This window comes from Lagopus muta, chromosome 3, assembly GCF_023343835.1.
Source record: "Lagopus muta isolate bLagMut1 chromosome 3, bLagMut1 primary, whole genome shotgun sequence".
Lineage (NCBI taxonomy): Eukaryota > Metazoa > Chordata > Aves > Galliformes > Phasianidae > Lagopus > Lagopus muta.
Window position 1 is genome coordinate 5,860,151 of NC_064435.1, and position 18,489 is coordinate 5,878,639.

At 37.2% G+C, this 18,489-nt stretch overlaps 1 protein-coding gene across 5 annotated transcripts in view; it reads left to right on the forward strand.

Annotated features, from left to right (window-relative positions):
* The window catches only part of FAM135B (family with sequence similarity 135 member B), a 253,776-nt gene that overhangs the window by 117,959 nt on the left and 117,328 nt on the right, over window positions 1-18,489 (forward strand). For all 5 annotated transcript variants that reach the window (XR_007375706.1, XM_048938962.1, XM_048938959.1 and 2 more), the window contains one exon: window positions 7,862-7,957. Coding sequence is in view for 4 of the 5 variants with exons in the window: in XM_048938962.1 (XP_048794919.1) it covers window positions 7,881-7,957 (77 nt within the window). In the remaining variant the exon portion in view is untranslated. The remainder of the gene's footprint in view (window positions 1-7,861; window positions 7,958-18,489) is intronic.

The following is an 18,489-nucleotide window of genomic DNA, read 5'->3' on the forward strand; positions in this document are numbered from 1 at the left end:
GTTATTAATTTCAGAGAGGTTAATTAAAGAAAAATAAGTAGGTATTGATGGTCACATGAATCTTGTTGACTCTATTTGCTAGATCTCTATTGACTGTAGCAGGACTCTAAACACCTTGTTCATAAGAAGGAAAGTCTAGTTAGTGACATTAATCTCATGGGCAAGTGACCTTGCTTTACATCTGTCACAAATAAAGATAATCAGTGCGATGAAAGTAAACTACTTGCTCTTATATGCTTAGTTAAATGTCCTCAGAACATATAAAGCAGACAATAACTTGCCAAGTGAAATTTTGAAGTGAATTTGATGAGACAAAATGCAAGATAAGCACTTAAAAATTGACAAGGACAGCTGAGTTTACAGCTGAGTTAGACAGTTGATTGAAATTTTCTATGACCAGAAATGGAAATGCATTCGGAACAGTGCCAAAGAACATATTATTTATTAGCCTTTCTGTATGAGACTGTCTCTAGTCACTTACTCTAAATTTGGATTCTTTGGTAACAACTCTTTTGACATAATAGTTTGTCCTCAAAATCAGGTAGCTCTTTGAGATACGGAATCATAGAATATCCAGAATTGGAAGGTACCCATAAGTGTCATTGAGCCCAAGTCCTGGCTCCATGCAATATCACCAAAAATCAGTTCCTATATCTGATAGCATTGTTCAGATGCTTCTTGAACTCTGGCCACTTGGTACCATGACCACTGCCCTAGGGAGCCTGTTCCAGTGCCTGCCAACTCCCAGGTGAAGAACCTTTTCTGATATCCAACCAGAAATGAATCAGGCAGTCAGTCACATGGCTCAACAAGAGCTCCAAACATCACCTTTCCTCCCCTACGGCATCTGATTACAGAATTTTCCAAGGGGGATCTCAGTATGCTTGTTTATCATGTCCAGATATGGCCTTCAGAAGATAGAACTGTCAGTTAGGTGTTGCTAAGGAGTTGAATGGGGTCAAATATCCCGATATACTCCCAAGTACTTAATATAGACCTGTGCCCATGGAGTCTGGAAATCAGTCATGTATGAACTTGAATAGAATTTTTAAAAAAGTCTTTTTTGGCAGTTTTACAATTGCAAGAGAATAATATGTGGTCTGTTTTAGAGCTCTCATTTCCTGTTTAAGCTAATAAAAGAACCCAGATCAAGAAGAATATAGCTCCTTTAATTACTGAGAGGATCATACTCAAGCGTGAGAATGATGAGTAATTCTGACTGTTTCCTAAGTAGGCATCAAATAACTTGCTGCTTTTTCTAGTGTTTTATGATTTTAAGACTGATAAAGAGAATACCAGAAAAAAAAGGTTCAGGTGAACAGTGGGAATAAGGGAAATAACTGTTGAAGATTGAAGATGATGATGTTCATAGGTGTCTGAGTTTTGGTTCTTAGTCATGCATAAAGCTTTAAAACCTCTTCTTTTGGATGTTTTAAGACAGAGGTACAGTGTGGGGAACGAAGAGGTAAGGTGGTGAGGAGTATGGTGAGGATTATGCAGCAGTGGGGAGCTAGTTCAGGTGAAAGTCTTTTCCTTCTGTTTTGCTCTCCCTCAGTGGTCTGAATTTTTCCTGCTATTTCATTTTGTGCATGGTGTCAAAAGCAAGTTATTATTAACTTTGTAAGCAGATAGTAATTTGTGCTGAGCTGAACTCAGATCTGGTGTCCTGACAGGCACGTGATCACGGAGGACAAATCGAGGTTGATCTTATTCATTTTGTCGAGTGATTTGACCTAAATTTGCACAGCTGTGTTCACATTTAATCCCATCTAATAGCTCAAAGGCTTTATATCTCGTAAGAGCAGCCTACTGGCACCTAACATTTATTCTGGCCCTGATTCCGTTTTGCCCTACAAATCCTCTGGCACAACCTGGTATTTTTGTTTTTTCCCTGGTAGATTTATTCCTCCATCTAAATACCCTTGAAATGAACAGTCTCTGAATGGTATAATCTAGACAGTTGGTTTTCAGCCTTCCTGGCTTTGCTGACCTGAGCAAATTCTGCAGTATGGATGGGTCACACAGGCAAAACGGGAGTGGAATTGAAGTAAGTTTCTGGCTTGTTTTACTAAGTCACTTTGTTCAGATTCCTGAGCTGCACTGTTCTCACCCATGACTATATGAACTGTATGTTTGAGGCTGTTGATATGATGTGAAGGTTCTCTACTGTGACATGCAACTGTTTTTTCTATCCTGGCAATTTCATTTTGTTGCTGCTGTGAATGAGTATTTACACCACTCTTCAATGTGAACCGATGATCTAGGTATCACTGCTACTTTGTGAATTTAAGCAGGCCAAAGAGAAAGTATAATCTTGTAAGTGAAAGAAACCCCACAAACATAAATAAAGCAGCTCCTTTTTTATTTGCTCTATTTTGAATACTCTTTGGGTAATGAGTCATTTTTTAAGGCTCATTTATTATCTGTCTTCTGTGTCTCTAATTCATAACATTTTGCTGGTAGAAATCAATGAACCTTGGGAAAAGTGATTCACAATATTGCGCTGTTTATGAACATATGTCTACTGAGTCTGACAAAATTGTGGATATTGATTTTCCCAAGAATATTAAGCAGGAAACTTTACATATGTTTTTTTTTTTTTTTTTTTTTTTTTTTTTTTAATAACATTGAAAGATGTTTTTCAGGGCTCACATCCAAACTGAGTTACGTGTGTGGAGTATAAAACAGATCAGTCTTTAAAATCTTGAACTAGGCTAGATGCTTACATGGTGGCGAAAAACAAAAAAACAAAAAAACACATTTAATGGGTATGTTTGAATAAGAGTCTTGTATTTTTTTTATTTTTTATTTTTTTACCTGTGTCACAAGCCTTTATTTTGGCTTTCGGATTGAGGAAAATTTTCAAAGGTTTACAATAAACTGGAAAATCCTTAGCAAAATAGCTGCAAGGGATCGTTGCTCTCTTTTGCACAGTTGCTATCTCATTCTGTAAGCTATTCTGGTTAATGTTAGATGACTGTAAAGACTGGAGATTTTATAAAGTAACCCCTGATATCTCCTAAACAGAGAATTATGAGGTTTCTCATGACTATGAATAACAAGTTTTTTTGAAGGAGACTTGAAAACAAAGTTCTAAACAGTAATGCGTTCTAAAGCAGAAAAATCACAACCAGGCAGTGACCCAAAAGTTATGATTTTTTCCTAAGTGCACTTAGAGAACAAACAAAGGAGCATTCTGGTTGAGTTCTAAATTGGGTATATGCATCATTTGTGCAGATTTTATTGCATATATTCTTTATTTTCAACTTAATAACAAATTGTTGAGCGAATCTGTACATTGCATAACACTTCTGCATTTCATTGCATGTAGATATTTTATCAATCTATTGCAGTATTTGTGCCTGAACATGGGAGCCTGGGTACCAGGTAGAGCTGTTTTGATATGGTTGGAACTGTGCAAAAGGCGACTCTGCAAGACTGTTATGCTTCATTGGCCTTGCCCTGACTCAGGGTAAATTCTCTCCCTTGTTGACTACACTATAGTAAGATGGATTGCCTAATTCAACAAGTCAAACTTATCCTTGAATCAATTCTCTAAAGTAAAAACCAGGAAGGAAAAAGTTTTATGATAATTTCAGTAAAAATTGTACCTTCCAGTGATTCTTTAGCATCACAAATCAAAATATTTAAGGAAAGTAGGAGGCATTATACATAAAAATGAAGGCCCTAACTGGTCTAAAAATATATACTATTTGTCTGGGATTTCCAGGTTCTAATCACTGTTAAATCAACAATTTGGACTTCATGTGATCATTTCAAACTGGCGGTAAATTGAGCTCTAACACATTGCTCTCACACTCTCATTCTTCAAAAGAACAAGAGTAAAATACAAAACATTGTAAAATTTTATTTAATAATTTTTAACTATTAGCACTATTAGCTATTAGCACAGCTAAACAAGCTGTGTTGTTTCCTTGTATCTTTTCATACTATATTTAAATTGCCTCATTTCTATCTCCCAGAATCTTAGGATTGCCAACTCTGTTAATTGTAGAATCATAGAATGAATCATAGAATGGTTTGGGTTGGAAGGGACCATTAAAATCATCTAGTTCCAACCCCTTGCTATAGGCAGGGACATCTCCCTCTAGACCAGGCTGCTCTTCTGAAAAAAAATCACAAGAAAATAAAACATGCTCTAAAAGCAGTAAGAAAAGTGATGCTATCCTGGAGATAGTATGTGCTGTTTCCTGAGAGGTAGTTTTATTCTCCTAAATGAATGTTTTGAGGTTTATGAGTCATTGCCCTTTATCACATGGTGCTTTGTTCTTTTGTCCTCGGGCATTTTCCTTTTTTTTTTCCCTTTCATTTTTTTTCCAGCTTCTGTGACAAAGATGGACAGAGATGGTGAAAGCACTGAAGAGATGTCTGGTTTGTTTTACACTCAGATGTAATTGCATAAATGCTAGAAAGTTCATAGCCTGACAGAATGTGCAGTGCCCTGGCCTTATTTCCACCCTTTGCTGTCCCCATCTTCCCTGCTTCTCCTCCCTTGGTTTGGGCCAATACTGATTGCCATCTCAGCAGAGCATTGTCAGACTTTTTTAGCTTCAAGATGTTTAACAATTAATTGTGTATGTGTAGTATGCAACCAATACCCACCTGCTGTCAGGGGGCTTGGCCAGTTGACTCTATATCTAAAATGTCATAGCACAAACATTATGAGTTACAAAGATTGCTGATGGCAATGGAGGATAAAGGTAAATAAAGCCATTGCATTTTAGCTAGCATCATACATTGAAAAATCCAGAAGTTACTTCTATTGAAAACAAAGCAGTGGAGAGTATAAAATCAAATCTTCCTTCAAAGGAACAAGTGAGATGCTCTCTAATCCTACAATATATATATTTTATATAAAATTTTGTATAAAAGATTCTCATTTTCAGTTAGTGTCTCCTTGCTACAAGGAAAATGACAAATGAAATTAATTATCTTTTGCTAGGACAGAGCTCTTGCTGGAAGGACAAACTGTCAAAGTAGCGACCTGTTATCTTTAGTGCCCTTAGGACAGCACAGCACAACCTGTGGTGATGGCAGCACCTTATGAAGCAATCCATTGCTTTGAAGCTGTTGATACTGATAGTTGGCATTACTTTTACACAAGCATATTGCCAAAACACTTCCCAAGCAGTTTTTTTCTAGCTTTATATGAAAATTTGTTTACATATTCTTCAGTGCTCTTTGGGAAAATTCAGAGTATAACTTAAATATGGACATTTTGGAAGAACCAATGTACTATAGCCTTAGCAAGAATCACCTCTGTGTTTCTCTATAACTGCTTATTAGATAAATTCATGATACTTCTTTAGTAATGGCAACAGTCTCTGTTGTTTTTCAATGCTGATGTAACAACATCAGAGTTATTTTTACCAGCTGTTCCTCTATTTATAGCCCAAGGTTGCTCCCCATAGCAATCAGTGAGTAAGGGATAGTCTGAAGTCCTATACAAGCCCTGCATTTTGAAGATCTGTGATCAGCTGGTTTTAAGGAGCAATGTGGTATAGCAGTGAAAACTTGGTGAATCATTTTAAGTACTTGTGTTTTCCCCATCTTGGCTGCCTGCAGCTGTTTTGTCTAATTTTGTAGCTTTTATTTCAGTGAACTATGTCTCTGAGCAATTTTTCTTTGAACCTTGCTAAGTGCTCTGATGAGCAGGTGTGCCGGTGGCTCCTTTTATCAGATGCACCCAAGGTACTAGGTCCTGTTGGAGACAGCTCAGTCCCTCTAGCCTTCACATGTAGATTTACAGGCTCTGAGCCTCTGTTTTTCCTGTGGAATGGATGGATGTCCAGCTTGGTGTGGCTTGATGTTTTTTTCTCCCCCCCCAAAGACAGTTCTCCTGTATCTGCTTTGAAAATGTAGAAAGCAAGTGAAAGAAAAAGTAATTAGACTGAAGACCTGCCTGTGTATTTCCACGCATTTAATCTTTACTTTTTCATTCACCCTAGCTGACCTTAGCCTTACACCATTTTTTCTGTCTTTGAAAACATTGTTGCTTGTCTAAATGAACTGGCCAACTATTCACACCTCCTCTCTTTAAAACATTGTCTTCAAAAGTACAATTATATCCTTTGATCATGATATTCTAGTCTGGAGAAATATGCCTGAGAACAGTATACAAATCCATCTAGAGGTTATCCTTCCATTTAGGAGGAACTCTCCTCAAGACTGAATACCTTGCAAAAGTATTTCTTGGTGTTGTGTGATTTCTCTCTTGGCTTCCCCCACACAGTCTGATTTGCTTTGATGCTGTATGCTTGGCCAAGACTATCACACACATTACCAGGAAGATGTGGTATTTGCATGCCCTATAAGCAGAATGCAATTCCCTCAGGCAGTGCAGAAAGGCAAAGTCAGAAAGAATTAATCTTGTTTCTGTTTAAATTGTAAAGATAAATACATAAATAAAATAAGGAGATAGGGAGCATAGCAATTGTATTTCTTTCTCATAGTTCTAGACGTATATTGCAAATATTGCATGTCCCATTCTTGTCCTTCCAGAGTCAACATGTCTAACTTGTTTCTTTGTTTGAGGAATGTGGATGAAAAATCAACATTTTAACTCTGAAATATCTAGTTTTGAAAATGCCAGTGCTTGAGAGGGCAGCCAGAAAGAAAACATAATTTAAAATAGTGTAACAAGCCAGTCTTATCTCAGACCTTCATATATCAGACTCTTCTTTCTTGTTTCATTAGAGGCAGTGGTCAAATCTTTGAGTGCCATGGAAATTACAGGTTAGCATGTATGGGGATATTCTTCCCTTTGAAATCTGAGTTTGATGTTTCCTTAGAGCCTCGTGTGTCTCAGACGAGAATTATTAATAGCCCTCACATGGGACACCCTCATAGGTGGCTGCTGTGAAAAAGCTACCCATGAGTGCTTCTGAACTGTGCTAATTAAACAAATCAGATGGCTATCTTGTCCCTGTTGTCATAGACAATTTCCAGACAGCAACATCTTACAGATTGCCAAAAGAAGACTTTCAGAGAAGGAGGAAAGAGTAAATGGAAATTTCAAAATCTGTCTAAAAGCTGTAAAAGCTCGTCTTGTCTCTGCTGCAATAAGGGGAATGTCAAGGGTTTACAATGGTATGTTAAGTAGTGATAGATTAGTAACTTATGTAGGTAAATCTTATTTGAGTAAGGTATGACCCCCAGATGTTTCTTCCAGCCTGAATAATTCTATGGTTAAATGGACGTATGAGATATTATCTGTAAATGGCTGTAATGCTTCAAAATCTTGATCTGTCTGTTGTGGCTTGATTGTTAACATTTTCCTTAGAAGAATCTCTTCCATTTATTATTCTATAAATTATTTATATTCCCTTAGAAACTTCTCTTCCACATCTTTAGTTAAGCCATAGAAGGAGTCAAAAGCACAAGAATCCTGAATTCTATTCTCATCTGTCTCAAAGTTATGTCTTTTTGGCCTCTGCTTTTATGGAAATGGGCTGTTTTGTTCCTGCATGTCTGCCATTTGATAAAATAGGATGAAAAAAAAATCAATTTCCCATATAAGAGTAGCAAGACAGTTAATTAAAATTTGTTTTGAAATTCTTGCGCAGAATATGTTATTTACTCTTTTGCCTCTTCTTGTACTTTCCATAATATTATCATTCTATCCTTAGGCCTAATTGGATATTTTAGCTCTCTTAATTACTGCTTTGATCTTGTTTTTAGAAGTTTTCATGAAGATGGAGCTCAATGAAGTAATTGGAAAGATTCCAGTTGATATCAGCTTTGCATGAACCCCAAGATGCCAAACAAAATGTGATAGTTGAGGATTTTTTAAGAAAAATACTTAAAATGTTTATTATCCCTCTTTATATGTGTTGTTTAGGTGATGACCTGAAAAAATCATGTCTGAGGTCCAGGGTACAGTCGAGTTTTCTGTGGAGCTACACAAATTCCATAATGTGGACCTCTTCCAGAGAGGGTGAGTTGATGTCTCTGTTAATTTGCAGCTGATTATAGAAGAGTTATTTTCAGAAAACAGTTACAAACCAAAACAGATAATTTTCTGCCAAATAGAGTTGTATTTCATGCCATCTCCAGAGCAGGGAAAGATGTCATTGGGTTTTCTCTGCTGTCAGGAAGGGTCAATGTACATTGCTTTCACTATAAACTCAGACTGACAGACTTATTTTTGTAATAAAGTATTGTAATGCTCCAAATTATTTTAAGCATCTGTTCAGACATAAACACAATAGCCACTTTAAATGCTTCTGGATTGGTGTTGAGCCTCTGTGCTAAATGGTAACTGCTTTGAACTTTAATGAAAACGCATTCACTGTAGAGTTGTAAATCCTATGACTATTCTTTTAATTATTTTAATGGATGTTAATGTAACCCCACCATTTCAGAGAGGAATGTGAATATTCCTGTTCACTTGAAGTTCTAGTTCTGATAGCCATATTGTATTTTCATGTCCCTTTAAGTTAGAAGAACATGTACAACTTCTGCTTTACTCAAAATTTTGCCCCCATTCTTTTGCACCACTTTTCCTGATAGCCTTTATACTAACCCAGCAGCTGTTGAATGGAGAAGCCTAACCAAATATGAATAATTGTTCTACTTGCATATTGGACCCCACATTTTTTCAGTGAGGAAAAATATACTAAAATACTTGACCAGATGGGTCAAAAGAATGTACTTCATGGACAACTGTGGGTCTTGTGGAGTATTATTTTCTTTCATCTAAGACAACTGAAGTATACAGCACATTACATATACTCTTTAATGCCTTAGTTTTGCAAAGGAATGGTTAATAGCTGATTTATCCATCTTGAGTTTCATTTCTGGTGACAAAAATATGGAGTTGGTTCAGGTATTGGGATGAGTTAGCTAGAACTGTTTCCATCTAGTTGTAGGCTTTTTTTGTTATTTGCTTTTACTGTGATGAATTATGTGTTAAAGATGCCATGAACTTGGATGAAGGAAGCACAGCTGTATTCTGTTTTAACAGCTGGCATCTGACATTCTGTTAATGCCTCCAAGTGAATATCTGTCACAGTTCCATTATAAAGCATTCTGACTATAACAAGTGCTTATGTTAAACAGAAAAAAATCCTCAGTGTTTGAGGTGTTTGGTTTATTTGCATTATAAGTGAAGATTTTTATGTACCTTAGTGTTCATGATCTTAGAAGACAGTCCTTGGCTGTAGATTCTTAATTTGATGGTCAGTGTAATAATGCACTTGATCCTCCTCACATTTGAAAATGTGCACCCATCTGTGGCCTCAGTGATTTGTTTGGACTTCAGTGGTAGGATGCTCAAAGCTTAGACATCTCACACTGCTGAGCTACCTTTTTTGTTGTTATCATATAGATCTGTATCTGTGAAATGTTTTCTTTGGCTTTGACAGTCAGATCAAATCTCTGGTGTGAGGGTAGGCCTAGCACTAACACAGATAATATATTCTGCTGTCACATTAATGAGTTCCTAATTACCCTTTCTTTTTTCTCCCACTGGTGCTTACCCTGCTTTACTGATTAATATTCCAAACACGTGCAGGGCTATAGGTTATATTGCAATAATTTGTTTATTAAATTTTTTCTTTCTTTGTAACCTGCACAGTATTATATGTATTTGTTTTTCTTTCATAATTTTACTAATTACGTTTCCAATAATATCCTTTACTGCATCTCACATTTGCTGATCAGCATTATCTGCCTGGCTTCATCTACTCAGTAGCTCTTATCGCTGTAGTACGAGAATATGAAGAAAATGAGTAAATGATTTTGCCAAATTTCATTTTAACTTGGGTGCAGTTATTTTTCCCCTACTACTGTTGTTGATATTCACAGTGGACATCTGGAATATCTTAGATTGACATATAGTCTCTCTGGATGAGAGGATGGTAGAAGTAATGATAACAGGAATTTTCTATTTAACTAGTGTTTTTCTTCTCTGAGTACCTTGTAAATTGAGTCAATATCGTTCTGTCTCACTGAAGGTCAAAAAGGCGATTTGTGAAAGGTTGTCCATCAGGATAGCAGTGGACCAGAAATGAATCTTAATTTATCTGGAGGCACACTGCTGTGGTTTTTAACAGCAAAAGCAAGAACAACAATGAAGAACATTATTAATGATTAAGCTAGTAAGTGAAAAATGAAAAATCAAAACCAAGGACATGATTACATTTCCTTAGAAATACATAGCAGCCTTGCTAAAAAATCAATAGAAGTAGACTGGAGCTTCAGTCACCAAATTCTGTGGAACACCACTAGATTTGTGTGCCAAATTGACATTGGGCTGTATGGTTGAAATTCCTGAGTTGGTTCAACATAGCTGCGCAGGAATGAAATTTCCAAAGCACTTAGTCTGGGCTATCTGTCCTTCTTGAGAATCTGGATTGTTTGACTGGATGTTGTCCCAGATTTCAAGTAGGGCAAGAAAATTTTCCTAGTAACTGCAGGTCTGTCAGTCTCACTTCAGTGCCTGGTAAAATTATGGAGATTATTCTGGGAGTTACTGAAAATCACCTGAAAGACAGTGTAGTCATTGGTCATAGTTTACGAGAGGAAATTCCTGTTGAATTAACTACATTTTCTTTTATGGTGAGGTTACCCATTTAGTTGCCCAAGGAAAGACAAAAGATATAATCTTTCGGATTTAAGCTAAGATTTCAATACTATATCTCACAATGTATTTCTGGACCTTAGAGAGGGATCTGGAAGTTCTGGCTGATGGCAAGTTGAATGTGAGTCAGCAGTGTTCTCTGGCAGCCGCAATCATCAAGTAAGCATTGAGGTGCACCAAGCCCAGCACTGCCACTGGGCAAGGGGAGGCGTTGTCCCCTCTGTTCACTTCCAGTGCTGGGAGCAAAGCAACAAAAGGACATACAACTATTAAAGAGTGTCCAGAGGAGGTCTATGAAATTGGTGAAGGGTCCAGAGGGCAAGGCATATGAAGAACAGCTGAGGCCCCTGGATTTGCTCAGCCCAGAACAGAGGAGCTGAGGGGAAGCCTGATGGCGGCTGCAGCTCCTCACAGGGAGTGGAGAGGCAGCGATGAGCTCTACTCTCTGGAGAGCATAGTTGAGCCAACAGCAAGCCCGTGAGAGAAGAGTCCTCAGTGCAAATAATGGCATGAATAAATCATCAAGGTTTAGCTAGAGAACCCTGGAAGAATCAGTCCTTCTGGAGCCATTAGGTGTTGGTTAGTAATCAGACTGATTAAGAACATAGTCTGCTGGCCTAAAGCCACACAGCCAAAGTGCTTTAAAATGTTAGTCCTTCAGTAATGGTTCTGGTTCTATTTGTGGTTTCTCTGGAAGCTATTTTGAACTGTGTAAGTACACAGAGGCTGTTGCCATCTCTCCTTTCCCATGAGAAGTGGAGACTCCTTAATCTACATGAATTCTACATTGTGATATTTTAATCATTGCCTTACAGTCTAAAACTAATGTTTCTTAGCCTGTATAAATGGTTAATATAGACTGATACAGAAAGCAGTCAGGGGCTTTTGTAAATGCTTATTGTGATTTTATGTTTCTTGCATACGTAACAAAAAGAGTTATCAGAAAAATATATGTTACAAGTAGTTTGGTCAATTATTGCTGTTAAATTTTTTTCTAAAGCACAAACTAAACAATGTCAGAATTTGCCAATATCAGATACTTAAATGCTGTAAGTACTGACATACAGGAAGAATGAACCTTTTCTTTGGACAAGCCCAAGGATTTGCTGTGCAGTTTGAAAAATAGAGTAATAAGTAATGCAACTTCTGGAAGAAAAAGTATTTTTAAGTTTTCTGTCCTAATTCTCTCCATCACGTTCCACTTAATAACTGGTGACAGATATTTTCTCAAGTAAAATTAGCTGACTGATTCTGATATTTCTTAATAGAGAAGGAAATAAAATTATCCATGACTTCCAGAAATCAATTAATTGATTTTTCTGGTTCTGTCAGAAGAAATTCTTCTGCATCTCTTTTTCTTAAGGCATTTCAAAATACGTATGATGGATTTCCTTACTTAATAACAAAACCAAACTAAAAGTAACAGAAAACACGCTAGTAAGTTCACAAGATAAGTAACTTTTGAAGTCTGGGAGGGAACAGAGGGCACAAAGAGGGTGATACTCTGTCTTCATAACTTTGGGATTCTGGCAATTATATGTTAAGAAACAAGGATTCAAGGTATGTCCTTACCAGCCACAGGGTGGAATCAAATGCTTATCGGTCCTTTCATTCCTCAAATTCAGTCTGTAATTTATAAATGTCTAACACTTACACTGGTGTTTGTGTTTAGAGAGTGATTATGATAAAAATCGGTGGAAAAAAAATATTCCAGCTTCTTCTAAACTGGATGCAGATTTGCCCAAGTGACCAGAGAAGTGGTCTCAGTGTTTCTGGTACCTTGCAAGAATCAAAGAACTCTTATGATCCAGACCTGTCAAAAATATAATGGTAAATCTTAGCAGACAAAGTCTTTACTTAATAAAACATCACTCTTGCCTATTGGATGGACACCAGTGTTTCATGTAGTCAGTCATGACATAGTGCACTTCAGTGGCACGGTGCAGTATCTCCTTTCCTCAGCATGCAGGGGTTCTGCAATTAACCATGGCTTTTTCTGCCAGAATGGATACCTTGGAAATATAAATTATGATCAGAGATTTAGACCTCATTACTTGAAGAGTTGTAGGTACAGTGTCAGAATGTACAAGTAAATAAATAAAAAGTTTAGGACAGAAGCAAATCTTGTTACTTTATTTCCCACTGATACTCATTTCCTAAAACTTCTAACCTGTAATGAAATATAAATCACTTTAAGATTATAAATCTATTTCATTTTGAATGTACTTACTTAATTTATATAAGATGCATATAATATGCATGGATTTTTTTTAGTATAAATGAGATAAAAAGAAAATGAAGAGAACTAACAGGCATGCCAGAATGATGTTTTCCTAGAATAATGATTGCTGTCCCTTGGAACAGATATATTGACAGAAATGACTTTTTTTCTTGTCACAAAGACATATTTCTGTGACTCTTTGTTGGACCTTCACTGTAAGGCAGCAGATTCTGAAGTAAAGGGCTCAAAAATAAGAAGTCAATGACAGTCGTAGTGATAGCTGTTGAGCCTTAGGCACTGAACATACAGGATTAAAAACTGCATCACCAACCTGTATTCATGAAAGCAACTGGGGTGCAGGTGCTCAGACAGCTAAATATCAACATCCCAAAGGACAGCAAATGCCCAGCTTTTGGAGAATAATATATAGTAATTTATTTTCATGACTGTTGGTCAAGACAGTCATGATATCTCTTATCTGTCTGTCAGTGCTGCAACCTTCAATTTCTTACTGATTACTGATGATAGGTGGACTTTCCACTGCCAGTGAAAGGGAGAAGAGATTGAAGCAGGATGAAACATAACTTAAAAGACTGTTCTGCAGGTGCAGAACATCTTCTCAGCAAACTCCATTATATGATGACCAGTATTATCAGTATTGAACATTGGAAATTATCTTTCTCCTTCAAATAAACAATATCTAATGTATTTAACCTTACGTGTCGCTGTTCTGTGTCACTTCTTTGTTTACAGAGATATCTAAATACCTAATGGATTTGAATTTGTCAGCTACCTACAGCAATATCACAATCAATCACAGCAATATCAGCAATCTGAATTCAGAAATAAAGGGCCTGGATAGAAATGGAATGATGGAATCACTAAGGTTGAAAAAGACCACTAAGATTATCTAGTCCATCACCACCATGCCCACTAACCATGTCCCTCAGTGCCACGTCTACCCTTTTCTTGCAGACCTCCAGGTGGTGTCTCCGTCATCTCCCTGGGCAGCTTGTTCCAATGCTTGATCCATCTTTTAGAGAAGTTTTTTTTCCTAATGTCTAACCTGAACCTCCTCTGGCACAAGTTAAAGCCATTACCTCTTGTTCTGTCTGATAGGAAAAGATGGTACTCAGTACTCGGAGTATCTGATGGTATCTGGTAGAATAGATGGTACTCAGGACTCTGAGATTTTTCACCTGCTAGATATGGAGAAAAACCTCCATCTGTCCTTCCTGAAATGCAGTGTACAGTGATAAAAACCATGCCCTGTCTGCTGGACCTCCTTCTTCTGTGCTCTGCTTTGGTCATTTCCCTTTGTGTCTTTTCCACCTTTTTTGTGAAATGTTTGCAGATTGTACAACTAGCCAGGTGGTATAAAATCAGGCAACATTTTGCAGAGAATATGAAAATTCATCTGCTGTATATCTGTGTCACTCTATAGTGGTTCAGCAAGTAGCTGAAAAAGGAAAAAATGAACCTAAATAAGACACAAGCTAGTAGTTAGAGGATAATTTCTTGTAGAGTAGGGCTCTCTATCCTTTGGTAAAAGATATATGTATCCATAGCTGATCTGTCTGACCAGCAGCTTAGGACTGTCCCTAGGCAGCTTGCTGATAATAGCCCAGGTCAATAACATGTCTTACTGATATTGGTATCTCTGTTTGCTTAGGAGATAGCCTCTCACAAATATTCTAGTGTCAATTATTCAGAGCAGCAGAATGTTTTTTAGGGAATTACCATTGCTACAAAGCACTCCACAAAGGTTATTGTGATCAGTTTGGGTGCTCCATCATGCAAGAAGCCAGTGTAGGAAGCAGAGGATAACTTACTGTTTTCATAATGCTTTGCAGTCAGTGACCAGAATCCAGTTACAGGTGGATTCTTTACCTCAGGATTGAATATGATCAGCAATTTTTTTTTTTTTTTTTTTTGTTTTTGTTTTTGTTTTTTGTTTAAGCAGAGTAGAACTTTGTATCAGAAATGGAAAATGTATCTGCATGAAAGACAACCTCTTCTCTGAGCCTGACTGAGTGGTGCAGTGAACCCTTAAAGGATAAGGGATTATTTCCAAGGGTGAGGCCGGTTACAGCTGATCTGCCGTCTCTGACAAGAGTACACAATACACAGAGTGTGTGTGCTCGGAGTATAGTTACAACAGTCAAAATAGGAAAACCTCTGCTGCTGAAATTCTCTCTTGTGGGGGAGAATAACAGAGAAAATATATGATAGACCTCAGTGTTGTTGGAAGCACTGCTGAGGATTGCTCAGATGTTAGTGATTATCATGTATAATATAAAAATTTCATTATTAATGAGCCAAAAAAAAAAAAAGAAAAAAAAAAAAGAAAAAAAAAAAAAGTCGTCAACTGGTGTGTTTATGTATGTGTTAGTAACTAAAGAAGGATTTAAAATTTTGGATGTTTAGACAAAGCCAGTACAAAGCAGAAAGGATCCTTTGTAATGATCTTGTCAGCAATTGGTTGTGAACAACAGATGAATAAAATGATACAAGCATCTGCATCTCAGAAAATACATGGTTTTCACTGTGCTTCCAGTCTCAGTTTTCAAGACTGGTAAGTACTCAGGAAATCAATTCAAACTATATGGCACTTTAAGTTATTCAGGCTTCTATAGCCTTGTTCAAAACCATTGACATTAATAGGTGTCTCCATCAGCTTGCTGCAGTATGTCTTCTCTGATTTAGCGGCTGGCAAGCAATGTATCTCTGAAACTCTTGCTTGCGAAGAAGCTTTTTTGTGATACCTAATATTAAGTAAGGACTAAATAAAATTTCTGTGCCAATTTGTAACTGAGCCTTTGGCAATGCCTATGCATTCAATGCAGATCTTACACTTTTTTAGAAGATGTGTTTCCTGGAGTCAGGCAATTAGAGAAGAAACTTGTATTGTTTAATACTAACTTGCTAATGCTTATATATGCTCTGGAAACCGTAGAAGGTAGTATCTTCCCCAAATGGTTTCATATTCATTTATATGTAAAAATCTATATTTTTAAAACTAACTCTAGGATCTCAAGTGTTTACCAACCCTTGCTGGTAATCAGTTCTGGAATACTAGAAAGCAAGGGGAATCCTTGCAAGCCTTCTATTTTGAAAGAAAGAAAGAGTGGACTAGCAGTTGTAATTCGTTGACCAAAGAAAAAACCTTTGCTCCCTTAACAACTGGATACTATTTCTCCAAGGAAAGTAAATGTCACCACAGACCAAGTGACATTTACATTGCTCCTTTGACGACTTTCTGAGTGAATTATGTCAGAAAACAGCTTTGACTTCACCCAACATAATTTACATTTGTACAGAGATACACTTCAAATCTTGGCTTTGGCTCCTAATTCATAAAGCTACAGACGGACCAGTGTCTACCAGTGGGAGTCACTCACATCTGTGCCTCCGTTTTTGCATAAGGGAAAGGAAAGAACTGAACTGAACAAGAACAGAATGGAAACATTACAGCAGCACAGACAGTGACAATACAACTATTCTAAACAAGAGGAAGAGTGCCATAAATTACTGAATGGACAGCTCCAGTAATAAAATAACTATAAGATGCTAAGTAATGGGAAGTTATTCTCCATTTTTTCATGCGAGAGTGCATTTTTGCCCTTTTGGCATTTTTCCTCACTTAAGCACTTTGCAAACAGCAACTAATTGAGGCAGATGAAGTTGTCTGTGTTCAGAATGTGTTATCACATTGTTACACTCTGTGCATATCTCTAGAGAAAGTGTGGCATAATTGTCACTAGCAAATGTAGTGTTTAAATATAGGACAAGCTGTTCAGAGAATAGCTAAACCTGGTTCTTTCCTACAGTTGCTGGTTAGAAGGGAACATAAAATCCTATGAGAGTAGTCAAGCACTGGAATTACTTGTCTAGAGAGACTAGAATCTCTGTCCTTTGAGATGTTCAAGACCTGACTGGACATGGCCAGAGGCAATCTGGTCTGAATTCAGTGTTGATCCTGCTTTGAATAGATGCTGAGCTGATGGTGTTCCATGTCCCCTTCAGATTAAATTAATCCCTGAGTCTAGGATGACTGTGATCTTAATTTTCCTCAAAAAACAGAGACATCTACCTTGAGCAACATCCCTTCGCGTAACTCAGTTTCAGCCTTTGTAGTAAGTTAGTAGTTTCTAGTGGTTTATTGTCAGAACCATGGTTCCCGGTAGTTCTTCTAGTTGTCTAAATTGTAGCTCGAAACATGTTGATTTTATTAACATTCAAACATTATTTTAGCTGAGAAATGCATCTCACAAATAAGACTAAATTCTGCTTTCCACTGATATTCAGTTCTCCACCCCTTAAATCTTGGTATTTCTGAGTCCAGATCCTCGTCATCTTGCAAGTCTAGTTCCTTCCCTGTCCCAGAGAAAACCGGTTTTCAATGCTGTGCTTAATGCCTTCTGATTCTAAGAATTTTTTTATGTTTTTGTTTTATGAAGTATATTTATTAAAAAGTAGCAAAGCACTGCCCAGTTAAACTCCAAAAGCTTTGAAGAAAAATTTATGGTAGCCAGTTGTTGAAGTTATAGGCAATGGAATGAACTGTCTTGCAAGTTGATGACTGATTAGCTTTAAATGGTGTCTAAACCCCCAGATTTTCACTTTATTTTCTTCTTATCTTCTTAACTGTATTATCCCCTAAGATTTTCATCTAACATCACACCTTGCATTTCATTTCCTAAAAGAATGAATTCCATCTGTTTGCATGACATTCCTCTTGGCTATCACTGTCTGTATGATATATTTTAATGTTTGTCTTTCAAGAGAAAGCACCACAGCTTCTCTGTCTGCATCCTTACCTCTTGACTCCTGAATTTTCCTGGTGTGTGCGAAACTTTCCACCCAAGTAGACAGAATATTTATACCAAACTGTGCTCTGCATAAGTATCATCACCTTTTATCCTTGTACCACAAATCACTTTACAACCTTCACTTATCCTTCAAAATGTCTTTCCTTAGTTCAAGCTGTTTTTATTTTACAAATAAGAAAAAGCTGATACACAGAATACTTTCAGAAAGAAAGCTAGAAAGTGAATATTTTGATTCACTAAATCGTACTTTTTTTTCTTTCTCAAACTGTAACTCCACAGAGGCCAATTTGCTGAACGTTGTGCAATGTGTACTTATAAATCATTTGTTTTAATGACTAATCATGATTCTAGCATTCATGACCAAGAAAAATCAGCTGCACTCCCACATGGGAAAGGTGAGCGAAGTAAAGTGAGCACACTCTTCCTCACCAAATGACTCAGCTGATTCTGACTATTGGAGAAGGACAAGTGTTGAATGTGGCTCATATGGGTTGAAGTGAAGTTGGATTTGCAGAAGAAAGGGATGCCATCCAAAGGAATCCTGATAAACTCAAAAGGTGGGCCCATGTGAACTTAATGAGGTTCAACAAAGAAAAGTGTGAGGTTTTGCATTTAAGTTAGATTAATCTCAGATATATATACAGACTGGGAGAACTCCTTGAGAGTAGCCCTGCTGAGAAGGATTAGGAGTCCTGGTAGATGAAAAAACTTAACATAAGCCAGAAGTGTGTGCTTTCAGTCCAGAAGGCCAATGGTATCCCGGGCTTCATCAGAAGAGGGGTGGCCAGCAGGACAAGGGAGGTGATTGTCCCTCTCTGCTCTGTCCTTATGAA